The sequence below is a fragment of the Oreochromis aureus genome, linkage group 17 (assembly GCF_013358895.1).
Source record: "Oreochromis aureus strain Israel breed Guangdong linkage group 17, ZZ_aureus, whole genome shotgun sequence".
Classification (NCBI taxonomy): domain Eukaryota; kingdom Metazoa; phylum Chordata; class Actinopteri; order Cichliformes; family Cichlidae; genus Oreochromis; species Oreochromis aureus.
Genome location: NC_052958.1, coordinates 17,131,741 through 17,157,919, shown reverse-complemented (window position 1 = coordinate 17,157,919; position 26,179 = coordinate 17,131,741). Strand labels below are relative to the sequence as shown.

Below are 26,179 nucleotides of genomic sequence, written 5' to 3'. Positions count from 1 at the left end.
ATAAGATCAAAGGTCACAGGAGATGTGGTATAAGTCCATTAATAGGGAAGCAAAAGGTGACAAACTTCATTTAGTACATTTAAAGATTTGATGAATTAAGGTTATTAAAGATGGGGAAACATGGTGTGCTATAATTTTAACCACATTAAAGAACTCGGGGAAAGAAGGCTCATAGAGGGTCAAAGGGCAGGAACTGATTCAAATCTGTCCTTTCAAAATCCGCATGTTGAAATTAACCCAGCAGGTGATAAGATGGAGACTTGCTGCAGTAAGAAAGACAACTCACACAGGGAGTCTTTCAGAGGTATCAGTGACTTAACAGGATCCCCATCACCAAGGTGCTGTCGCCTCCAGACTCAGGTAAAAAGGCACCTACTTAGATTATTTGTCTGGTATCACCAATCACTATTATACCTTCTTGCCAAGACTTTGAATAGAAGAGCAGTCTGTTAGTGGAACTTGGCTCAGTGACGGAAAATGGGCTGAAATGGCTAGCATATTCTGTTTGATGAAAACAAAAGTCATGTCAGCTTATCTAAAAGTCACAAATTTAACAATATATCTCTTTTGTAAATTCTGGAGCCTGGAGGAGGGGTTCATCTTATTTATAAGGAGACTAAACCCACAGGTTGCTTGTCCAAGCTCTTATTACAAGTTTTATTTAAAGTTATGTTCTTGTGGCCTCGTTAGCTGGTGCGAGTACAGTGTGTTCTGATGTGGTCACTTTTACATGGTTTTGAGCCAGGTTGGTCATTTTATCTTACAATGTAATAGGAGAACATTTTTAGGCAAACCACGATCCTTCCTACTTGCTAACCACATAGTTTATGTTCCTTAATCTAACCAAAAAAGTGCAAGTAAATGGCAAGTGAAAGCTTATCTTAAAGAGGTTGCGCTCAAGCCTCCTGGTTAACCTGGGTTAGGGTTAGCATTCTTCTTCTGCTGCCTCTATATCACCAGCCAAGTGAAAGCAATTCTCTTTGTTGTTTAAAGAATGTTTATATTGGTTGTTTTGAAGCTATATTAAAAAAAAACAACCCAATCTGATTGTTTTGCTTGAAGACTTCGGTTTTTTAATCAATGCTTTTCCAGTAGTTCTGGGAATCGGGAGTACACCTCTTAAATCAAGATTGCAAGTACCTCAAGAACTATTTGCTGGGTTTCCATGTAATCTTGTGCAGGCATGTGGCTTCTGGAAAACTGATTCTTCTGATTTTGGTGACATTTGACAGAGCAAGCATGCAAACAGCTCTCTGTAGAAGTGACTCTTGGGGTCCTTTCACACCTTATTGTTTACTTGTTGCCTTCAAGGTTTCCAGTTGATGCAAACCAAAATTACAGATGTGAAGCACCCCTGCGAACAAAGACCTTAACCTTGGTCCAACAAAAAATGGTGGTTGTGGTATGAAATATGGTGTTCAGAAGGTTTTGATGTTCACACAAATCAGAGAAAGTTAAAATAGTTAAAGTAGGCTGTGGTTTGAAAATGTTGTCATGGTCCTGTACTGTTCAGGGGATTTTTCCCATGCTTTTTACTGACATAGCTCTTTAGGTAAGGGATGGGTTTGACCTGTAGATGGAGTCTCCTGTTCGTGCCCATTCCTTGACCTGTTCCTCATCTCCTATCTGAACTTAAAGACCAACTAAAACATTCGATCTCTGCCATATTTTTGACAATAGTAGAGCAGTATTCAGGCTTCTCTATGGCTCCTGTAATTTCCAAAGTTCCCCCCTGTGCTAACGTCTTTGATCTCTTGTTCCGTAGTTGCCCCTGAAAAGCTGAAGAGTTCACTTTCTGCCTGTATCACTTACCTCTTTCTATCATGCTGATCTGGCTCATTTGGAAAGTCTTAGTTAAGTACTCACCTCTCAAACCCACCTGCCTGTCCATCCTCCAGTCGTTCCACCCTGTTGTTCTCACTTTGGACTCTTTAAGTAAAAACTCACTCTAATCCAAATAATCAGTTACAAGCTCAAAACAGTGCCTCGACTAATTTTGTTCTCTTCATTCCTATTGCAGCCAGCCCTAAGACTCCTTTGTAGGAAGTTTATCTTGACATTCCAAAGTCATAAAAATCATTAACTGTTGTGTTTTGGGTCCTGCTTTATAATCCGCCAGTTAGTGTTGCCTATAAAGATCATGGCACATGTAAATGGTCCATCCATCCATCTTATCTTATCTTATCTTATCTTATCTTATCTTATCTTATCTTATCTTATCTTATCTTATCTTATCTGTACTGTAGTGACAGTTGGCTAAGTAGTGTCCTTTTGACAAACAACATTTTCCAGTCTTCTGGTAGTTCCCAAAGGAAATCCCAGACTTTTTAAGATGTATAACTCCATGGAGTTCTGTGTCTGCCCTGGATGTCCCGCTGTATGGGTGAAACAACTCAACCTATTTTCATTAATGCTAGGTTTTCTCCAGGGTACAAAAGGAACCAAGGTATTAAAATACATTCCTACAATATGATAAAAAGTAAGCCGAATGATAAAGAAAGAACAATGCTATACAAAAGGCCAAGAAAAGGAATCCTTTGCTTCACTTGTTGCCATTCATTCAAACGCCAATAGAAGGCAAGTGGCCAAATTGACAAAACGCTGATGTCATACTTTAAGGTGTAAAAAGGTCATTTGTGAGATGCTGGTAGGAGGAGTGAAAACAGCTGGGTTAGCTGTTTTCACTCTTTATGCTAAGCTAAGCTAACCAGCTGCTGGCGGTAGCTTTGTATTTACTATACTAATCAGAGTGGTGTCAGGTGTTAGTGGGATCTTCTCATCTAACTCTCATCAAGAACGCAAATAAGCGACCTGTCAAACTTTTTGTTTAAAGGAGAATTTGATCTGCAACAGCCCTGTGATCAAGCCTTCAGGCCGTTTGATCACAAGCTCTCACACCAAGGTGCTGACCATCAGCTGACGATAAAAGGCGGAGGCAAGCAAAACTGTTGACATAGCGCCTGGTAGGCTTCTTCTCAGCTCAAAGGGCTTACCTTATTAACATCACAGGAGCCGTGGAGCAGGGAATGGAGAACCAGGACATGAATAATAGCTATTGAACTCAGCTGAAGTGATTTTACTTGGAGCGGTCAGCCTTTATTTTGTAAGTATTATTGTTGGAGGGCGAGGACTTCTACTGAAGGACTGAACTTGTCCACAGGGGCACGGGCGTTCCAGCAGAAGCACAACTGAACTTGTGAGCTTCGTGCTCTGTTGTTGTAACCTTTCTCGCTCTTTCTTTCTGATAATGTATCCCTCCCTTTTCCCATATTTCTTCTTATAGAGGGTGCATTCATGGACAGTGGATGGACTGGGAATTCAAAGCAAGTCCACCTGATTTATGAGCCTCTGGGCTCTTTCAGCTCCCCTGGCACTTGCCGAGAGGAGTCAACAAACTCTGAGCTGTGGTGAAGGTCTCTCTATCTGGTAACTGTGTTTTTTACCCGGTCCGAATTTCTAAGAAATCATTACCATAATTCTGTAACAAAGAACATTAGTAGAAAAGCCAAGAGTCAAATAATCTTATGAAGACCAGATGTGATTCAGTGGGTATCCATGAACATTATTTACTAAATCTTTATGTTTCCACAACACCGCTTGTCAAATCTTCAACTCATGCCAGCAAAGTTTATTCAACTACTGACTGCAGTTGGTCTTGTTTGTATGCGCTTGTAATTGCATCCAGATCTGATTCGGCCTGTGCGTCTTTTAAATTTTGAGCTCGGTTAAGCTGCAGAGTGTTATTTCAACGGTTTTGTCAGCTGCTTGCATCACCTGTCAGTTGCCGGTGCTGTATTTCAATCACACCGCCTACATCTTTGTGCGTAAACGAGACCTCATAATAAGACTGGGCTCTATGACATCAGTAGCAGCATTGTTTAATAGTCCTTCGGGGTCCAGCATGTTATTTCCTCGTCCTGTATTAACACGCTGCCTTTCATCACCGACACTCATCTTCTAATGAAAAACAAAAAAGAAAGTAAAAGACAAACACTGTTGCAGTGCAGGGGAAGCTCCGGTTCCAAGGAAATGTGATGCTCCGTCCAGGATGCTTCACATCTATGTGTGTGTCTTGAGCTGTGCCAAAAGCCGGCGTGCTGCATTCAGCAGAGATGCGGGTGCAGAAGAGGGGGGATCGCATTTTGGGCAGGATTTTTTTTTTTTTTTTTTTTTTTTTTTTTTGCCCAGAGAACAGACCATGGTTTCCTGGAACAATGCAGCTGATGAGAGCCTCTCCAAGGAAAATAAGGCTCTGACATCATGGGTTCTTAAAGCACACAGCTGAGCCAACACTCTCTCCTGCTATAATCAAGTCTCAGTGAATTTCCACTGTTGACTGAAATTGAGAGAAAGAGAATCTCCAATTCTGAAGCTTTACACAGTTTTTTAATACATTCTTTAATCTAGCTGCTAATATTCTTGAGTTAGCACCGTGCTCTTGCACTTTGCACTGCATTTGGCTTGCAGTAGCAATCAATTAAACACAGGGCTACTTGTAAATTTCTCACGGTAAACTCATCATTTTCCAAGACTGGAATTTTACCTCCAAAATGTAAGAACATTTAAGATTAAAGACAAAAAATGCTGACAACAGCAAGGAGCAAAAGTTAGAACTCGGTGAAGTGAAATCCTGGGTGTCCTTTTGGAAAAAAATGGATGGTGGGAGACTGATGAGGCCTTACAACTTCTTTTTCTTTTCTTTTTTTTGTAAAACAACCAGCAGAATAAGTAGTAAAATTGGTGAGGGTAGTAAAACAGACCACAAGGTCATTCAAAAGACAATTGTGTGCTTAAGATGAGGAGTTGAAGAGTGTGGAGAGATTGTGTTTCAGAGCCCAGTCCAAAATCTGTGTCCTCAGATGCACTGGATCCCGAGTGCACGTAGATCAATGGGAAGAGATTGTTCTTTCCACAACCATCCTGGTTCTTGAGGTTATTCAAACATGTTTGTGTGTTGCCCTCTTTTGACTCACCATGTAATTCAAAATTAGCCCATATAAGAGTATAAAATGAGCATTTTAAAGACATCCTAACCTTGATATTCACTCCGATAACTGGCTTTCTTTCTCTCCACTGCACACGATCTCTCCAATTTATTTGAACTCTAAATCTTGCAAGCTTGCAACCTGCAATTGTCCCATTAGGGTAAGATAATTGATTCAGTATTAGTCATGGAGAGGGATGAAATAACATCCAGGATGGTCGAGATGACCGGGACCTTGCCAGCGTTCCTGCTGTTTCACATTTTGATCTCCGCTGTGTGCTGAGCGTCAGCCAGAGAGTCAGTTTATCAGGGTTTTATTGTTGCCCCATATACATCAGTTCTTTTTTTTTTCAAAGTGCTGACAGCGAGCAGAGCTCAGCGCTGTCACTGTTAGCATCCCCCAATAGAGCTGAGACATGCAGGGAGCGCCACGCCCCTACTCTGTTTGCTTTGGCAGATCCTGCTGCCTCGTAGGAAGTATCACTTTGTCATTTAGCCCAACCAGATTCATATGCATGGTGCACAAAGCCTCAGCTTGAGTTATGGCTTTATCCATGACCAAAATGTCTTAAAAGATTTAAGAGGGACGAACTTCTACTTTGTAATTATCTGCTGTTTATGTGTCTGACTCCACTGGGTTCCTAATAAAAGCCATATAGACGTTACCAGTGTGATGTTGTGTGACAGGGAGAGTAATGTCTTTACAGGGTTATGTTTCCCCAGAGATTTTTATAAGTAAATACACATGCAATATGAAAGAACGCTCCAGCCATTTCTGTGATGTTGACAAGTGGTTTATTCAGCAGGAATGGTGAACAGTTTGTCAGTATTTTTTTTTTTTTTTTTTTTTGTCTACAGAAGGCAATCAAGCACCATGAATAACAGCGCTCCAATCAGACAGTTGTTTTGGACAGTGACCTTCAGGAAATTGTATCATCTCGTATAACACCTCATATAATCATGAATGACTCGCACGCTCCCATGATCCAGGCTTTATTGATCATTGCATACCACTGACAAACTGGAATGTTTCATTCATTGTTTGAAGATGGCTGCTGCAGCTTCTGTTTTTTAATGCACAAACTGTATTTCAGGTACCAGAAACATAGTGTGACGGGTGTACTGTTGTTGTAGTGAAGTTGAGACAGTGATTGCATCATTTGATATTTAATGAACAGCTCATTGGTTTCATTCATGATACAATAATGGTGAGTGAGGCTTCACTTTAATCAAAGAGTCTTTGGTTTATACCATTTATCTGAAGATCTGGGAGAACCAGAGCTGTTCTCCAGCCAGCTTCCTATTTCATTTCTGCTGCCAGGTCGACTAATAAGACAGTTTGCTTGGAATAAACACTAAAGAATATAGCAAATCCACATTATACAACCTTTTTAGAAACAAAAACACACTTTTAAATTAATCTGTGAAAATAAGTTTTAATTGAGAATTGATAACGAATATTTTGGACAAGATAAATTAAACTCCTGGGTTACTCTTAAAGCCAGACAATGCAATCTTAGTTCAGTTCTCAACATGGGCTAATTAAATTTTTAATTGTAGCTTAAATATGAAGCCAGGTTCAGTAGCCCGTTAGTTTAGCTTAGCAATGTTAGCTAGGAACAGGGAACAGCTGCCTTGGCTCTGCCCAGAGGGTTTTATTTATTTATTTTTTAAAGCTCCTCTAAAGCTCAGAATCTTGTTTATCTAATCTTTAAAAATTGAGGTGAAATAACACACAGGGTTCACTTCCTGTGTTAATCTGTGAGCTTTAGGATTGCTAGTGGGCGGATTACATTGAGTACACGTAGTCAGCAAGCTAAGCTAACTGGCTAAATGATAAATGTAGAGACAAAGCACGATTAATAATTCAGCTCAACATTTATTTTGTGGGAAGATCACTTCTTTTCTGTCACGACTGTTAGCACCAACAGACTAAAGAATGGAGAAGTGTGTTACAGGTAATTAGCCAGGAGTGGGAACGGGAAGAATGGGGAAAACTGCAATTATGGCTGTATTTTTCTAAGCTCTGCTGAACCACTGTGTTAAAGTTATAAAGTTAATATATCTGCAAATGGCTTTGCTAGTTTTCTAATAGCTAAAAAAACTAAAGATAAAAATAATCCTCTGGGGTTTTTTTAAATCTGGGGTTTTGAGATAGCAGCAGGAATTTTGTTAACATTTCAAGTACAACTTGTGGTGGTGATTGTTTTCCCATGCTAATGGAGTAGTTTTTAGAAGAGCTCACGATCTCTGTGAAACAGCTCTTTAATTTTAGTTACATAGAATAAAATATTTAACTTTGTGCCATTATTTTCCATGTTGACAGGTGCAGGTCTGACTCAAAGATATTTTTTTTCAATGACCCTAATCCTTCACTGTATGTCATACCCATTTTAGTCTTATCTGCTGAAGCCAGTGAAGTTGTATCTGGATAAATCTGCAGGTGTAAGTTATTATCAGAAAAAATATATTAAAATATACTCAGGCAGACATGTTGGCTTACAATTTTTAGATGATGTGGTTTGTTGGTAGTTGAACTGTGATTTTCAAAATGCTGCAAACTTTAAATGTTGTCAGTTACTTTGGAACCGACTCTGAGTAATAGTTAATTAAATCTATAAATAATAATTACATTGGCTAGCCGACACTCATAGGCATAGGCAACCAGATGCCAAAGCAGAAGAGGTTTAAACCTGTATTCTTTTCAAATGCTACCAGAGGGCGACTCCTGCAGATTCAACATTACTTTTGGTCCTATATAAATTTGTGTGGTTTCAAAGTTCATCTTTTTTGGTTTCAAAGCACCAAGAATGGTTAAAAAAAAAAAAAGGAATAAATAAATCAGCTCAAGACCTCAACAGGATTTCTCAAACTAGTGGCTGACTTCAGTGCCCATCTCTTATTCTGTCAATGTACTCAGGTTTGGGTGAGTCCTTAGTTGTGAGCCGAATAAGACTGAGGACCGTATAATCAATAAAAATGTTATCAGGTAAGAGCGTGTCAACTAAACTATCGACCAGTCAACTCTGAGTCCACAGCCCTACTTTTGTAGGGTTCGTAGAGACTGAGTTGTGCTCTGTCTCTACGAGAGTAGCAACGACCTTTTTTTTATTTATGTCATTAAATTAAAGATCCAGACTCTAGATATGTTACTGAAATGGGTACATTTGGGATTTTTGTTGGATGTATGCTAATTGTCTGCTGTTTGACAAAGGTTGCATTGTCTCGTTTTAAGTAATTTCAATAGCTGGTACTTTGACTTCCAGTTACGTGAATTATCACCAACACACACATCTGGACAGACAAAAGTACAGGATGACTTTTTACAATCTTAATACAATTTGAAGAATCATTGTTCACAGTTCTTTTGTCAAGTTATTTGGCATAAGGGATCTATATTGAGAAAATAATTTAAAACAGTAGAAAAAATAGCATTTTGCCTTCTTGGGAACACAACATGGTATATTCATTTCCTTTTTTTTTTTTTTTAAATTCTTCGTGCATTCACAGATTTCACACAGATACATTTACTCGCTTAGACTACTACCTTATTGAAACAGCTTACAAATAAAAACACTATTAAAATGGTGGCCACAAGGCTGTGCAAAAGGGAAGACCTCCAATGTAAGCCCTGCCATCAGTCTCTTAGCCATCTCTTGCAAGTAACAAACTACAAAATAGCACCATTATACAGTGGATAGGATTCTTAATACAGTTTTGTTATATGAAACCATCATGTACAATGAATGATAGTAATGCATAGGTTAACATAATGGGAATACTGTTTGATTATACACAGGCAGAGGAGACAGAGCCAGAGATGAGTCGTCTTGGGCAATTATTATTTTTTTTCTTATCGTTTTTTTTTAATCTTTTTTTTTTTTTTTTTTTGAGGCTTAAACAAACAGCCGTTTTCGTTAGTCCTCATGCAAGGACTTCTCAGAACTGGCTTTTCATGAAAGTTGGTGTATGTGTGCATGACCTTTGCTTGTAGTTGCACAACTTTAATTTACCTTGTGAGTGCTTTTGCATGTGTATTTGTGTTCTGATATGCGAACATCACATCACCAGAAAGATTTGTCCTTGTGGTTTTGCCAATGTTCACCAAATATGCGTGTTTCTTGGGTGCACTCTGCAATGAATGCAGTGGAGGTTCATTCTACTCTTGCCATCAGATAAAGTTGCAAAGTTCTCATCCTCCCTAAGCTAATAAAATATCCAGGTCAAGATCAGTCACTTAAACTCATACGTGTGACGGTTGTACTTCTTTTTAGAGCACTTGCTTTGACTAAACTTTCATAACATCGTGTTTACCCTTGAACACGGGTTGTGAGTGGAAACCTGTGTTCAAGGTTAAACACAGGTTTCCACTCAAACTGAAATGTTGACTGAACTGTTGTCAAAAATCAAATTTGGCTGGGGTGTTGACATGTGAAAGGATGCAGACGACAAACATTTTGCCTGATTGTCATTATTTGACTTGTTCCACTTCAGTTTGCCAAATGCACTTTGACTTCACCGAATGACACACTTCTGAGGACCAAACGAGAACTCAGTTTTAGCTTCTGGTTAATTTGTTTTTCTGTTTTGGAAAATGTGAAAAATCCCAGTCTTTTTTTTGTAGTACCTTCTGTACTACCCACTTTCTTTAAAATCCCCTCTAATAGTGCTTGAGCTCCTTTTATAATGTTTGGATTGTAGACTCAGTCCTCAGGTTTTGAACACTTCCTGGGGCTTAAGAGGGATTTGGACTGATCTCAAACCTTCCAGCGACTCCTCTTAGTAAGGTTTAGACTTAGACTCAAGTTAAAATACCTACAACAATGTTTAAACTGTGATGAACCACCTGGTCTTTGTCCTTAAAGCAAACCTTTTTTATTTTTTTTTACATAATAAAAATATCCACAGTAATGGATGGTGCATAAAAACAAACTCTGAAGGTAATATATCAGCTTTGAACTGGGGTACTAACTGTTAAATGTGACCGAGCCACAGCCATGCTGCTCTCTGATTGGCTGAGGCCCAGATACGTTCCCATCTTTCCTGGAGCCTGGGGAGGCTGCAGCTCCAACATGGAGGTATAATAAGCTCTTGTTCGTGTCTTAGCAGCTAAACTAGTCTGTTACATTGCATTAACAAAGAATTCCTCCCAGTATGGAATGGTGCAGTGTATAAAATAATCACAATTTTCCACATCAGACCCTTACACACCACCTAGCTCTCTGTTTTCAATCATTTTGAAGAGCTTTTCAGGTCATTATTAGCATCTTCTTTCTTTTGTTTTACAGTGAACCATTCCACAGGGGTACCAGGTAAGGCCACTCCCTTCTCTCCTCCCAAGTTGCTGGGCATTTGTCCATTTGCTCCTTCCCTACATTCTGTAATTCCTGCCCCCCGAACTTCCTCGACTTGAGTTTTTCTGGTGGACTTCCTGCAACAAAATAGAAACACATTTTTTTTTTTTTTTTTAGATGTACAGCAGAGATATAGAAGATACCGGATGGCCTGGTCTTCTGTACTTATTTGGTCAAAATCCATCTACCCGGCAGTTTTCGTATTGCTTTATCCAACTTAGGGGTCACAAGGGGTTGGAACACATCCCAAATGATATTAGGTGAAAAGTGCAATACACTCTGTGTGGTTACCCATGCATCTTGGGGCTAATTTAGAGAAACTTAGAAACACACACTTTCACATCTATGGCCAATTCAGAATGACCACTTTACTTAACAACCACATCTTTGGTCAGTGGAAAGAAATCAGATATGTAATCTCCAAACAGAAAGACCCTAGCCAACCAGGATGCTCAAACTTAGAACCTAAAACAGCTGCTAACCACAGCAGCATGATGGTGATGGTGATAAACAATAATAAAACAAAACAATTTTTTTATTTTTTATTTCTGGTAACTTCAAATAGGAATCAATTTTTAGTACTAGTAACGCTAACTTCCAAATCCCAAAAAGTTGATTTTATTCATCTGTACATTGCACTTTCAGTGGGAGAAAGGTTTTGTCAATGATCTGAGTGTCTTTTGTAGTCCAGAATGAACAGAATCAACTTTCTGGTATGATGGAACATGCATCAAGACATTCCAACATCCAAATGTTGGTCTAAAAGTGATCTTGTCTAAGTGTAACGTCAGTCATATGCCATAAAGATTCTTACACTAGTTGGGGTAACGCTAGAGCAGAAGGGGCATCTTGGTCTTGTATTCAAGCAATTGACAGCAAGGGGAAATCAGGGGAAAATTGCTTTGGACTGTGCCCTGAAAGAGGCCGGAATCCTTCCCTAGTAATAGTAAAAGCCCTAAAAATTACCAGACGTGACTGCTGATCACTTTCTTCACCCTCAGTGTATAACTACTTCCACCAACATCTGCACATCCTAGCCTCTAAACAGGGTTTTTGTGTGCCTGAACCATGTAAGACCTAAGATCCCACTTCACATTCATTGTGCCACTGGGTAGTGCTTGCACATGCAAGACTTTTTGGGAAGGCTCTCTGAAGAAAGAAATAAGTGCACCCTTGACACAATAGCTTGTAGACCCATCTTGAGCTACAATAACTTGATGTAATGGTGTCCTGAATCACTTTACCAGTCCCAAATTGTTGTGGAGGAATTCTGAGCCACTCTTCTATATAGTGGTGCTTCAGTTCATTAATGTTTGGGGGTATTTATTTATGCACAGCTCCCTTAAAAGACCACCACAGCATTTCAATCAGGTTGAGTTCTAGAGTTTACCTGGGCTATGGTAACACCCTGATTCTTTTCTATTGTCCTGGTTTGTCTTGTGATACTATATAAAAAATTAACTTGTCTAGGGAAAGTACATAAGTAGTTCTGCCTGTACTTATTACAGTACTTATTCTAGTAGATTCTAGTAGTAGTTATCTACTTAGTTCTTAACTGCTTACCTCCCTGCCAAGGAGGTCTGCATATTTTAAATCAAAGATATGTTCTTTATATAATTGATTCTTGGACTCTAAATGAATTCAAACAAATGCAGCTCACTGAATTTTTCTTCAGCATCTTTCCCTCTACAATGATTGATTTTACACTCTGCCTCTTCTGAGTGTGGTTATTCTGATCTGATGTGGGCACTCGGATTTCAAATGCATTCAGTGAGAAAACATGCTATATTCGGACAGAGTATGATCTCAACCTTCGAACAGATCTAAAATTGTTCACCACCAACTGCCAGTGATGTACGAACAGCTGCAAACATAAAATGGTAAATGGCCTGCATTTGTATTGCGCTTTACTCAGTCCCTAAGGACCCCAAAGCGCTTTACACTACATTCAGTCATTCATACACAGGCAATGGCAAGCTACATTGTAGCCACAGCTGCCCTGGGGCGCACTGACAGAGGCGAGGCTGCCGAACACTGGCGCCACCGGGCCCTCTGACCACCACCAGTCGGCAAACATGGGGTTAGTATCTTGCCCAAGGATATTTGGCATGCAGCCAGGAGGCAGCTTGGGCTCGAACCACCGCCCTCCTGATTAGTGGCTGCCCTGCTCTGCCACCTGAGCTACACCCACCCCACAAATCACCAAACGTGATATGTGTGCTTTGGCTCGTTCCCTTGCATATGTTGTATTGTAAGCTATCTGAATTTTAGGACATAATGTACAGTAGCAGAGTGGAGATTGTGCCTGGGGAGTGCCACTGCAGGTCTACCACAAAAACCACTTAGTTTCTTCTTCCGATTCTAATGGTGTTCTTTTTGGAGAAAAGAGTAAAAAGCACATGGTTGAATTTTAAAACGCTCACACTATGACACCGAATCCATATTTAGAAATGACACTTTCTTTAGTTGCCCCCTGATGTTTTAGAACTAGGATTTATATAAAGTTTTCATTTCTTGTAAAAAGATTGCCCTGCTTTTGAAACTCTTATGTCATTGGAGAGATTGCGTGTTTGGTAAAGCTTAAATGACAAAAGGACAATGAAACATGAGATCATTTTGCATGCATACCTTGAAGGATGAACTATGTCCAGGTGAAGGTCTCTGTGGAAGAAAAATTAGGTCACTTTAGTTGGATGGACGAGTTTCTGCTAATTAAGCTATATTACCTTAATTAATCAGGATATTATGCACGTATGCTCTGATCATGTAACAAAATGTAAATTCAATCCAATCAACAATTTTTACAGTTTATCTGTTTTGATGCTTAACTCACCTTCTTGTTTTTTGTCTTGTCTGGCTGAGGCGCTGTCCTACGCTCTGTCCCCTTGTTCGCTCTGCTACTAACCTTGGGTGCTCTTGGCATGTCTGTGTGCCGCTGTGAACGCACAGAGCGAGAAATCTTGGGAGTCTTGACAGGTGCACAGTACATCTCAAGGCGCTGCAGCTCACAGCTTTGGAAGCAGCACTCGTCCACGATGCCACGTGACCGCCTTGCACTGGGGCCATAGCCTGTTGGTTTATCTGTTTGAGAAGAACGGCAGCAGGTTTTAGACAATGGAGAGACAGAACAAGTTCCATTGCTTAATTCTAATTTTCTACCCAACAAAATTGGTGGCTAGTGCGCTGAAATAAAGGACTCATTTCTCCAAACTTTACTACTTCAGAAAGAAAGCTGCACTTGTTTACATGAGCCGGTATTAAAAGGCTAGATAGCATTATTTTGGCTCTTGACTGGACTTGAAGAAAAAACAGATTTGTTTAATGATTTCATATGACTGGATTTATTCTAAAACTATATTTATATAAAAAGTCAGCCAGAGACAACATTTTAAATCGGTTAACAAAACTATTGCTAGCTTAATTTGCTATCATCCTACAGGAAAAGAAAAAATACGTTAATGGTAAATATCCTTTCAGCCAGTAAAATCAGTGTTGTCCGCATTCGTTTACCTGCTTCTAAATTAAGGGAACTTTGATTTGAAATTTAGTACATAATTTAAGTGGTAAATTTGCCCTCATGCTTATGGCCAGTACAGGTTTAGCTGAACCAGCCAAACTCAACAACAAAAATATTGATGTTAGCTAGGAAGCAAAAAGGAACAATTTTGTTTCATGATTTCCATGCTTTCTACATATAATTTAATATATTTTTAATTTATACAAGTATAAAGCATAGGCCAGAAAAAACACTTTACATGTGTACAGCTGACAAAACATTTTTATATTAGCCAACAAAATCTGTGCCTTTGTCTATTTTTACCCCAAATACCCATTGATTTGAAGTTTACTACGTATTTTCAGTTGAAATTGTCACTTTTGAATCTTTAAAATTATGATATTATTATTTTCCCTTTCCTATGCTTCTCATTTTTTTCATAGAATTAATCAAAGACATTCTGGCGATGGCCGGACGCCGACGCCACGCTCGTAATAAAGCTGTGATAACAGCCATATGGCCTCAGTGACATTGATTTCTTACATGTAAAATTTACAACATATCACATTGCACACTGTGGACTCATTTTGGCAGCTGCATCAATGTAAAAAAAAAAAAAAAGGAGGGAAAGGCTGGGGGAAGGGGGGCAGTCACCCAAATGGTGAGAATATCCTGCTCAGCCATTTTGGCCCAGGTGTCTTTTACATAGTCCAGCGAGGCCAAGCCACAAGTCCCCTGGGCCCGATCCACCTGCAGAAACATCCAGGCAGGCTTTTAGGACCACACCACCATTGGCTATGTCCCACTGTTCATTCACATTTTTATTTGGCAGAAGCACCCTGGAGGCTCGTTCAAATAACACAGATTTTGAGGATGGAGACATGATGCATGCTCACTGCATGAAGTAAAGAAGCAAAGCCACAGCTAGCAAAGGTGTTTTGGGTATTTTGCTTTTTGGGGGAGGTTTTTGAGTCCAAATAACACATCTCAGGGCGTGACAGATTTTTGACTCAATGACCACATTTAGTTACAGTGACGCCAGTACTCACTTCCTCTTTTAACTCCCTAACCCCCCAGAACCCACCCTCTTTGGTGGCTTTTAGAAAAACCCAGACTCCCCATTTACAATTCCCTGCTCACCTTGAACAATATAGTCCTGATGGGCTTTTCCCTGTTACCAAATGAAATAATAATAATTTAATATGGCATTTACAAGGAGGAAATGCCTTTCCCTCTCAGAGTTAATAGCTCTTGGCTCAGAAGACTGCCAGTGCTGACAAAGTGCATTAACTTCTGCTCTCTGTCTGCCTTGTCCTGACAACGTTATTTTGAACAGAGAGTAGCTTTCATTCAGAAACAGAAGCATCTTTCTCCTCAGACCCCCAGACACAAAGCAGAGTGGAGGCTAACAGAGGTGTGAATGAAGAGGAGGAGATGGGAGGTGATAGGGAGGCTTTCATGTTGCTCATCAGGTAGCAGGATGCTAAAAATACCTTGTGCACCTGCATTATTTAGGAAACAGAAGAACTGGATTTACCCAGATCTCAGACTTCTAAACTAGATGTGTGCAAACTAGACAACTGAAATATTTAAACGGCTGAAAAAAAAAAAATCTTAATTTGGATATTCAAATCTTTATTATATACAGTTCAAACACTTATATTCACTTTGTTTTTCTAAGAAATTCTTTCAGTGCTTGTCCCACTGAGTAATAGTGGGCCAAGCCTTGGCTGTTCTATTAACACCAGACGTGAAGACATTTAAAAAGAGAAAAATACGACACTGAGCCCTGGCTGGTGATTATATAATGGTTTCTGAAAGCCAAAAGAGGGGCTGTGCTTCAATGCCTGGCCTGTTTTTCAATCCCCCCCAATAAAGCCTTACAAATTAACATCCGCTATTATTCTGAAAATAGTTTGCCACCCTGCTGCACAAACAGCTGGAAGGGACAGGGTAATCAGCTGGTGCCGGTTGTAACATGTAGGATAATCAGCTCAGGCAGGTTAGGGGAAAACACGCATATAATAATCAGGTCTAAAAGCTTTGGATAACTGCTGTAATCCCCCATCAACAAAGAATTGTTTTCTGTGACTGTTAAATAAGGCTAAATAAAAAGGGTAAAACGCTTTGTTTCCCGCCTCAAAATGAAGAAGATGCAAAAAAAGGTTTTGCCAATTTTGCAAAAGTCAGTCTGAAGGAAAACTTAAAGAAAGAATGTTTCTTTTGATTATTAAACACCAACTGTCTTTAGGAATGACCTTTAACGACTTACTTCTTTGCAGATGATGCCAGCCTGTACAAATATCTCTAACCAGAGCAGCGTTTTTTAGTGGGGATTATTGACAAGATGCTGAACACAGAGATTAATGGATAGCACATACCGTACTCGATGGTGAATTCAAGAAAATAAAGAGAAAAAAGCCAGAGGTTTATTTAGGAGGGCCTGATACACTGGATAGCCATGTACGTCGCACACCTGGTGACTCAAGGAACCACAACTAACACACACATCTCTGAGAAACCCCGGACGTTGAAAAAGCTATTCTTTTCAGAAGTTTTATGCTCATTTTGATGTGTTCTGAGGTATTTTCCTTTGTCCATAAGTGTGTTAACTTTGGAATAAGTTTTACCGGTTGTAAACTGAAAACCACCACAGTCTTTGTCCACTACGAATTAGCCACTTAGACATTTACAGAACCTTCTTTTAAGTGTTTTATAAAGGCCAAATCATTGCTTTTGTCTCATTGTATCACCGATATGCACTTTAGCACTCAACCCAAAATCTGAAGCCATGTGGCCTAGCACCACTGCAGTCACACCAATTAAAAGTGAACTGAAAGTTTGTTTCATTCACCATATGTAGTTTAATGACGTCTTGCACAACCTTGATCTTGTTCTTGTTTTGAATTTGCACACACCGTTTTCTCTTTTTGACTTTTTCCTGTTGTTCAGCCAAACACAGCAAACTAAGCAGCTCTTCTTCGTCCATCAGGAGGTCCACACGATTTCTAGTGAGCATGTGTTGAACGCGTCTGCGTAGACTTGACCCCGGTTAAATATGTATAGAAGCACTGTTTTAAGTTTAAGTCTACAGCTGGCTGCACAAAAACCACAAATTGGTCTTTGGGGTGGAGAACTTCTTCACCTTGGATGTCACTCTGACAGCATCCTTCTTAACAGAAGCTATGCTATAGTTTTGACTATCCGCAATCTATGACTTGTTAGTTTTTCGTAAAGTCTTTCATCTGATGTCACCGCACGGTTCCCTGAAACATCTTTGATTTGGTATTTGACAGGCTCAGCATGCATAGCGTTCATTCCTCCAAGGAGCAGCACTGGAGAGAGATAGCTCGATTTCCCCATTCCAGAGTGGCACAGAAAGCATCTGAGTTTTACAGCTTGGTCATGGTCAATAAAAAGCAGTGGATTCTTGGAGCCAGTGCACTGCTCCTCCTGCACAGTGTCAAGGAGTTTACGGCTGGGCAGGGACTATAAGAGCTGCTTTAAGTACTAGAAACTATCTCTTTATCATTGGTACCATGTTTTATGGCTTGTGAGAATTTGAACCTTATCCAAATGCATTATGAATATTTAAAGATGGATTTTTCAGGGTATGTGTTCTTGGCAAAGTTTTGCAATAACTTTTGGAATTTACAAATGTAATTATATATGTTATAATATTATTGAATTTAAGTTATTTATGGAGTCATTTGTTTTCAAATCCATGTTTTCTGAACAATGGGAAGTCTTTTTGAAAAGTAATGTCTGGAATCTGTATAAAAATATAAAGATTGTGTAACAAGACTTTTTGGAAATACTGCAGTGGGACATTTTGGAGAAGGTGGTCTCAGTCCAGCACCAAATGAACTACAGAGCAGTTCAATTAAGGTGAAAATGATATGCAAATTTGAGCTAAATGTCATCCCATGACCACGTAGCGAGGTAGAGCTTCCCAGAGTTTTCTGGTTGTAGCTGGATGAAATCAGTTGCTGCACCAAAAACCTCCTTGTGACTGCTTTAGTTGCAAGCGGATTGCTACAGTTGCCTGTAGTTTTTGATGTATGTATGCAAATACTTGCTAACTGCAAACTAAGCAGTAAAAGAGCTTGATAAAGTGCAACCCAAAACAGAAATGGAGAAGTTTCACCTTCAAAATAAAAGGTGTCTGTAGCGCTGAGGTACGCCTTTTCACTCTGAAGGTGAACCTTCTCCTTTTCCGATTTGAGTGACACTTTTCTTATTTGTAGACAAGTCAGCCACTTCCATCCAAACTGCAACCACAACATTATGCTAGTATTTTTAGCAACCAGGTGGGGAACACAGGTAGTTGCCAGGGGGTCACTGACGGCTCTGTGGGCCTGGGTGACTGGGACTTTGGCAATAATTTGCCCTGCGGACTGCCATCAACCTTCAGAAACAACTTGCAGCTGGTCGATGAAAATTGTTTTTCTCTCATGATCGGTAGTTGGGAGACAAGTTAAGTTATCATTACATGGTTAGTGGTCATGTGTCTGCAAAGCCTCAACACTGGAAGTCTTTATCACCAGTTGGTGGCCATTAAAAAAGATCGCAGGTGAAAGAACTTTGCCTGGAAGCTGCATCCATCTTTTATATTGTCTGTGGTTAATGCCTGTGTTTGATTATTTATTTCCATTTGCTTATCATGGAGATAAATTTCATTATTTATTATAGCCTTGAGTATTTGAATAGTTATCGAATTTAGAAAGGCTACATTTCTGCATTACAGAGAAATGTAATGTGATCACTGCTGTGCATGAGTCTTTGGTTACACCTAGAAAATGAAACCAAGCCATTTTATGAGATCTATAAAGACAAAAGAACGCCATGAAGAAGATATCTATAAATCTCACTAATGTTCCCCTGTTTTCTTTGTAGAAGGCCTGCATAATGTGAATGAAGGAAAAGGTTAAGTACTCTTTAGTGTCCTCAAATCCCTCGAGTCTCAACTTCACCTAATGTACAGATTTAAATCTGGACGACGCCTGCCTGTCCTTTTCATGAGAAGCCTCTTTGTTCCACCGAGCAGTATTTCACAGCGGGGGTCAGAGATTTTTAGTTTCAGGTCCTCATGGGAAATCGACACCTTTTCACAGTGATGGAGAAGACACAGGAGGGCTTTCTTCGGGCCTTGGTGCCTTCCGTTGTGTGCCCAGGTCCAGTGCAAAACTATGGCGGGAGGGGATGGTGGAGGGTGTCCTGATCATCCTGTAATCCACATAATCCCCTGCTGCTGAGGGACCAGGCCTCACCATGCATGCATGTGATGTGCTGTTTACACATTCTCCCTCTTTCTCCAGCTCAAGTGGCTCTGAATAAAACTGGCAGGGACAGACACTGAAAAGGAAGTCATATCTCATCCTCCACTCTCCTTTCCACCTTCAACTCACCTGAGCACACTGCATTTTATATTTGGTTGCCTTCTTATTGGGTATTTGTGTAGTGACGATGAGCTTTTGGCTGAAAAAAGATGGATTATTTCATCTTCTTTGCAGACACTATGCAGAAGTCTCACAGAGTAAGATTAAATATCTCGTGCTCACTCTAAAACAGCTGAATATTTCAGCATGAACTAAAAGTGACTTAGAGCGCGGAGCTACTTAGCACTCACACTTCAGCCAAAAAACGTCCCATAACAGATCTGATTCATGGAATGAACATCCCAGTGAAATCACCCCGCAGTCCTGCCTGCTAAAGCATTACAAAGACAACTAAGGATTTTTTAGGTCGGGCTAATAATTGGAAAAACTGACTGCAGTTTTTTTTCTCTGTTTCATTGACCGCAGTTTGTTTAATTACCCTTTAAAAAAATGAATTTCCACCAACTAATGTTTTCTGTCAGGGTAGGAAATCTGCAGTTGTGAAATACAAGTGTGCTTCACTTTACTGGTGGCATGGCAAAAAGCACTGTGAGCACATAAAGCCTGCTGTTGTTGCAACACTGTCTCTGCACACATTATCAATCAGAGGGCTGCCAAGTTCAACACGGCCAGACTGGAGGGGAAGAGTTCAGGGAAAGGATCACGCTTCCTTTGGCCAAGCCGTTACTCTGCCGCGTCCTATGGACGACAGAGCCCAAATGGATTCTCCAGATACTTTACTGACTATAAGTAAAGGAAAAGGGATGACAGCGAGAATATGAGAGAGTGAGAGAAACCGAGGACGACGGCGAGAAGCATATTTTCCAAGGCACGGCACCCTGCTGCTCAAACCTCGTCATCTTTTTCAGAGAATGGATGGAGTGTTCATAAAATACGCCTCTTTTTAACAGGAAAAAGTAGCATTGATAGATGGATGCTGTGTAGTCCACTGACAGCTCAGTGTAAGGTAATGTGGGAAAGACAAATACGTTCCACCAACCACCACAAAAAGGTCTGTTCCTGTTTAAGAAGTATATTCTACATGAGGACTCATGAGTTGCATTGGCTTCTGTTCAACACTTTCCCGTGGACAACAGTAGAAGCCAGCCTCTGAGAAACATTTAATAAACTGCAGTTAAACCCCGGTATCAGTATCCAACCCTTTGTCACATTCCCACATCACCCCGGCTCTGAACACTCTCATATCATGTCAAAATCCTAAACATATCAAAAACTTTTAAGCTACAGCTGCAGACAGGTCACGGGACCATTTCAAATTCGCAGAAATGAAATGTTCAGAGTTGGGTTTTTAAAAAAAATGACTGCTAAGGATAAAAAGATGCCAAAGTCCAAACCTGTTTACTCAGAATCCAAGGCCTGCACTTATTAAAATGTTATGTTTGATCATGTAGTTAATTTTTTCTGACTCTGTTTCTCAGCTTAAACCATTTAAAGAAGAAGACGCTGAAGCCGAGGGAATCCAAAGACCAAAAAGTCTTAACAGGCAGAATACTGGCAATCAGACTGGCTGTCAAGACCACTTCACAGCATGCGGGTATTGCCAGGAGCATCTGGACGAACACGGCTTGCAGCTTTGCAGTAGCTTGGTGGCTCTCCAAAAAACTTTCTGGCAAATGCCATTCAGAGGCCCTGACGCAGAGAATAATGTGGACTGGTCCTGGAAAAGCTGCAAGGAGCAGGATTCGGGGAGAGGAGCAGCAAGGTGCATGTTGACACTGCTATCTGTAAAGAAATCTATTTACATTCAGAAGACCGAATTCCAAAGACTTAAAATGATTTAATTTGTGCAATCTCTTAGCATAACAGCCAGAAACATGGTTTAGGTTATGCAACTCAGATGCTTTGTTAAGGTTAGAGAAGGGGTAAGAGAGAGATTTTACAGTGATGTGTGAATTGTATTGTGCCTATTTAATTTCCAATCTCTCCGAAACAATAAAGTCATCCATAAACAAGCTGGTAGAAAGCAGGAAATAGATCTGAGAGTAGCTTCTGGCTTTTAAAAGAGAAGCCAACATGCAAGTGCTTTAAACCTGCATTCTTTTCCAGGCCACTAGAGGGCGATAGCTGTAGTTTGAAAAAGACTTCTGGTCCTATAGAAGTCTTTGGGAAAATTACCTTCTGACTTGAGTTCTGTAAACACTTTCCTGCATAATGCACTTTGCATGCAGTGTCAGACGTTTTTCATGACAGGTGTAGCTAGTCCCATCAAAGCACAGTTCGGTCGATTCTCAGTGGTAATGGTAGGATAATGTAAAATCTTTGTGTTCGTGTAAATTACCAGGCACACAGACGCCTCCTCAGAGCCTCATACTCGCATCACATGACACAAATGGACCCGAGCCTGAAGCATATCCCATCTATTAGCCTGTCCCCAGTTTGCTATACACATGTCTGCACGCCACTTTACAACCCACTTCCATGGCACACCTTTCCATGCATATGGAAGGGTGGGAAGGTCCCAGAACAGAGCCACGCCACCACATGTAGAGATCTGCAGATGGAAATAACCCTTCAACAATAAGAACTATGGTGGATTTATTATGTGAATTCAACAAAAAGAAAGCTTCTAAAAGATTTATGACTGCAAGAGACTCGTCGTTTGAATGTTTCTTCTCTCAGCTGAAATACTCAGGCTGTTACATCATGATGTTCTTTACAGGGGTGGCTGTAGCTCAGGAAGAGCAGGTCACCTACTGATCGGAAGGTTGGTGGTTCGATCCCTGGCTCCTCTAGTCTGCATGCCAAGTATCCTTGGGCAAGATTCTAACCCCAAGTTGCTCTCCAATGCATCCATCGGAGTATGCATGTGTGTGAATGTAGTTAGAAAGCACTATGTATAGAGAAAGTTCTTGTGGAATGAGTGTGATTGGGTGAATGTGGCATGTTGGATAGAGCCCTTTGAGTACACCGAAAGAGTAGAAAAGCGCTATATAAGAATCAATCAGTCCACTTGTATACGTTATGTTATGTTCTTACTAACTGCAGTGCTAACCATGACCTAGTGTGTTGCTGTAATTTTTTCACAAATACTTAAGATTAGTAGAAGTAGCTCTGCGGTCCAAACCTATAATTGCAACTTTGATCATCACTTGAACTGAAGATGAGGTATTTCCTAGTTTGAGGTTGTGGCCCTGCAGTACCCTTAAAAGCTGGCCCACATGTTGTGGAATCACAGCACCACAATACTTGGTTTAGGTCAGTTAAGGATTTAAATCCAGCTGTTAAGCATTGTTTGAACACCAGAGTGTATAGACGATATTTGTACTGAAGTCCCTTAAACCTGCATTTTTTTCTTCTAATGGCCAGCAGGGGGCGACTCCTCTGGTGCAAAAATGGAAAAAGTCGGAATATGTAGAATTCTATGAGAAAATGACATTCATCTCCTGCGATCTTTAATTTCAGTAAACACTTTGCTGATTATTGGTTTTTAGCTAATGCAACATGATGATTACGTAGTAAATTATGGTCAAATAGGACCATTAAGCAGGGTAGGTTTTATCATAGGGTGAAGTCTTTGCTGCTTGGATTTAGACTGGGCTTGTGATTGCCATCCATTCTCTTCTGCTTATCCAATTCATTTCAATCAGCTTCATTTTAGTGATAATTAGGAAAAATTAATGGGTTATCAAGCCAAACTAAGTTATCGAACGCAGTAAAGTTACCTGCTAAACCTGAGCATGGCTTTAGACCACTGCTGCCCTCCCCCTGCCTTCTTCTGGCCTCTAATTGTCCTTCAGGATTGAAAAGGTATATTTTCAAACTATTCAGGTTCAAGTGAAGGTGAAAGAAATCAATTACTGGAAAAGAGAAGAACTGCAAATGCATTATAGATGCTGCTGATCTCCAAGAGAAATCTTATATCTTCTTCTTCTGTTTTTCGAACTGGCAGCTGACAAAGTCTACCACATGTGGAAAATCTTTCATAACTTTGGGACCAAACCAAACCATTTAAAATGGATTGTTATGACAAAACTGCACAGGAGTCAGAGGGAGAACTAATAATTTTATGAATAAGAAATGACTGTTGGTGGAGATGTGATGCTCGTTGAGGACATTTGCTGAAACTGGCTTAATTGATGGATGCCAGCCAGAGAAAAGTGAATCATGAGCTTCTAACCTTCAGCTCTGTGGGAGCCAGCTATACTGTTAATGTACAGTCATGCTGCTCGTCTCTGACAGACAGAGCAGGATACATGTCCTGAGAAACTCTGGCTGCTGGTGGAACATTGCACCTAACCTTCATAGCTTCATATATCCTGTGCTGCTCTGGGCTAGGTTGTACCCTTAATGGAAAAATTGGAGATTTAAATCCTGGTTTCTTGGTCGAGGGTTTTCTTTGGGTGGCTCTCCCTTCTCTGGTGGAAAAAAGAAAAAACTTCACTGCAACATTTACTTTCTACCCCTCCTTTTTCTTGGAGATAGCCAAATTCCACTTAAAGCCCTTTCCCTCTGGGCACAGCTGCGATTTGCCACCAATAAGAGTTACTTATCATTATTCCATATTTCATCTAACTTTTCTCATTCAGAATTTGACCTTGGTGATGAGAGTGGCATTAAAACAAATGTACAGGGAACTTAAATATAAGATGTAAGAGTGGATGAGGAATGAATGAATGAAGTAAAAAAAAAAAAAAAAAACATTAAGAGAAAGCCAAGACGAGATGTCAAACTGGCTGCTCTTTTATTTATGAGCTCGCAGGAGGTGGAGAGCTCTGGGACATATACAGCCAACCTTTATGAATAAATAAAAAGGTGCACTTACTGAAATAAAAGCCTCGCTCTCCACAGACAAACTGCAGCGTGTCGACCAGCTCCGCCCCGCACAGGGTCTCAGGGCCCGCCCCTGTTGCCGTCGGAGTCAGGGTGAGGACGCACAGCAGTAGTGAGAGGGTGTGGCTACAGGAGATACAGCACATCGCACTCTGCGCACAGGGAGAGAGCAAGAACATTTTCACAGCATCATCGGTAAAAGAGTTTCTTTTAACCACAACTCAAAGCTTCATGCACTGTTCTCCATTTAGCGCATCTGCTGTGACAGTTTGTTGCAGTGTCTTGCTCAAAGGCACGTCAGTAAGTGGCAGTATTACACATGCACTGTCAAACACAGGGTTGAAAAAAAAAAAGGCAGCCAGCTTAAAGTTGGGCATCCAGGATGTTCCATCCGCTAAAAGAAGGCAAAGAAACAGATGGTAACTTTACAGGAGTTTGGAGATGTGGAGGAAAATGTATTAAATCCAGACTCGCACTCGGTGCCAGAGTCAGTCAAACAGGAGGCTGAGCAGCTCTGATGCTCCGGAGCGCCTGTGCGTAACCGAGCGGAGCGCGTCCAAATTGAAAACACACTATACCCCCCTCCTCTCCTTCTCGTCCATCCGCCCGGCTTCTGTGTAGTGGGTCTTAGCAAGTTAACAACAATCCGCATTAATCACATTAATTAAATGCAGGCTATCCATCACATCTATCATTAACAACCAGTTTAACATTTAAAATGTGCCAAAGCCCAGCTGTCAGCGCATTATTAGGCGCAAAAGTGCTTCGACACTCAGAAAGGAGAATAAACGAGCTGCCAAGGGATCTTTCCGATCCAAAATGTGAGATGGAAAAAGGCTCTCCCGCCAAAGCCCGCGGAGGAAGCTGACTGGGCCAAATGCACATAATAAAGAGAATAAACACGGAACGTTATCCATCTACATCACAACCGCAAAGTCCCGACGCCCGCAAGTGTTTCTTGATAATCTCTCCTCTCTCCCGCTCTCTGTCTTTCAACCCCGCAGAGGTATCAGGTTAGATATTTAGCACGTAAATTATGCAGACTCAGCAGTAATTACTTTGAAAGTTGCACAGCTGCATTAGGGCTTTCTGGTGGAAAAAGAGCGCCGGGCGCACGGAAAATGTCCAAATTCATACCTGCGCTGAAAGTCATGCACGATCCATGTCAATGATTTTTTTTTAATTGCAAAAAAGAGAAAAGAATCAATTAAAGCAAAATGTAGAAAATATAATTATCTCTGGAAAAAAAATAAAATAAAATAGATTACCAGGACATGCGGGAGAGTTGTTCCATAAGTGGATGAAAAGGAGAAAAATGTGAATAAATCCGCACCAATGCATGCGTTCAAAAGCTGTGAAATACAAGCAAGCGATAAGAATCCCCTTTTATTGTTTCTTTTTAAAGTAGGCGAGGATGCTCTGTGCAAATAGTGAGCAAGTGAAGAATCAAGGTGATAATGTATAGTGTCAAAGGAAATCAGGTAAGTTACCTTGAAGACATCACATAAATGCCACTGAAAGGAAAAAGCGCTAGACATCCCCACGGGTCTCCACAAGACAAAGCCCGACGAAAATGAACTTGTTTAAAGTCATTAAAAACAGGGAGAAAGAGGATGAGATGCGGGCAATGTCACATCTCAATATTCCGACTTTGTTCCATTGCGCAGGCTCGTTTTGGAGAAGTGAGATTTAGCGAACAGGAGACGGATTTAGAGAGAAAATCCCTCACATTTATCTACATTACACAGACATTTTCAACAGGAAACAGCTGGGGCAGCATTTGCCTCCTACTCGTCCTAAGTTATTCATTAAGGATTTTGGGCACATATTCAAATAACGTCATTTCTGTTTTTTCTCAGAACGGGATTGAATTTTGATCTCTCTAAGACTTGGTTAGTAGTTCAGATCAGCCCCACCACCACCACCAGCAGCAGCAGTGGCGGCTCACACTCTTACAAACGCATTATTTTGTGCCCTGAAAACTCATAAAGGAGAAGTTAAAGACGAGCTGGCGGTTGTGATATGGCTCTTTGCTGTTGTGCGTAATTTGGCACCGCGTAACTGAACAGCAAGTCTCTCCACTAGTGGTTTGATTAAATAAATCATTAAAAACACTTTCCCACTTAGACACCGCAGTGCTCCTAACCTGAAAACCTCACAAGGAAAAGCTAAATAA

At 40.5% G+C, this 26,179-nt stretch overlaps 1 protein-coding gene and 1 long non-coding RNA gene across 3 annotated transcripts; one reads left to right on the top strand and one right to left on the bottom strand.

Annotated features, from left to right (window-relative positions):
* The first annotated feature begins 2,977 nt into the window (after positions 1-2,977).
* Positions 2,978-20,946, top strand: LOC120433763. Its single transcript, XR_005608743.1, has 3 exons — positions 2,978-3,103; positions 3,284-3,426; positions 20,652-20,946. It is a non-coding gene; the product is annotated as an uncharacterized LOC120433763 (long non-coding RNA).
* igf1 (insulin-like growth factor 1) lies at positions 5,763-25,754 on the bottom strand. 2 transcript variants are annotated; one of them, XM_031746329.2, is made up of 5 exons: positions 25,494-25,754; positions 23,996-24,155; positions 13,172-13,419; positions 12,967-12,999; positions 5,763-10,415 (listed from the first exon to the last, which is right to left on the bottom strand). In XM_031746329.2, the coding sequence occupies exons 1-5, from the start codon at positions 25,539-25,541 to the stop codon at positions 10,356-10,358; spliced, it is 549 nt and encodes a 182-aa protein (XP_031602189.1). In that variant the 5' UTR covers positions 25,542-25,754; the 3' UTR covers positions 5,763-10,355. The 2 variants fall into 2 exon arrangements, with proteins under 2 accessions (XP_031602189.1, XP_039456551.1); XM_039600617.1 differs by lacking the exon at positions 25,494-25,754 and adding an exon at positions 25,272-25,400.
* Between the last annotated feature and the right edge of the window lie 425 nt (positions 25,755-26,179).

Coding starts and splice junctions, on each gene's coding strand:
- igf1 (XM_031746329.2), bottom strand. CDS start 25,541: ATGTCTAGCGCTTTTTCCTTTCAGTGGCATTTATGTGATGTCTTCAAG. Junction 13,420..23,995: donor AGAGCGAGGCTTTTATTTCA/GTAAGTGCACCT, acceptor CTTCTCAAACAG/ATAAACCAACAGGCTATGGC. Junction 13,000..13,171: donor ACAAGACAAAAAACAAGAAG/GTGAGTTAAGCA, acceptor TTTCTTCCACAG/AGACCTTCACCTGGACATAG.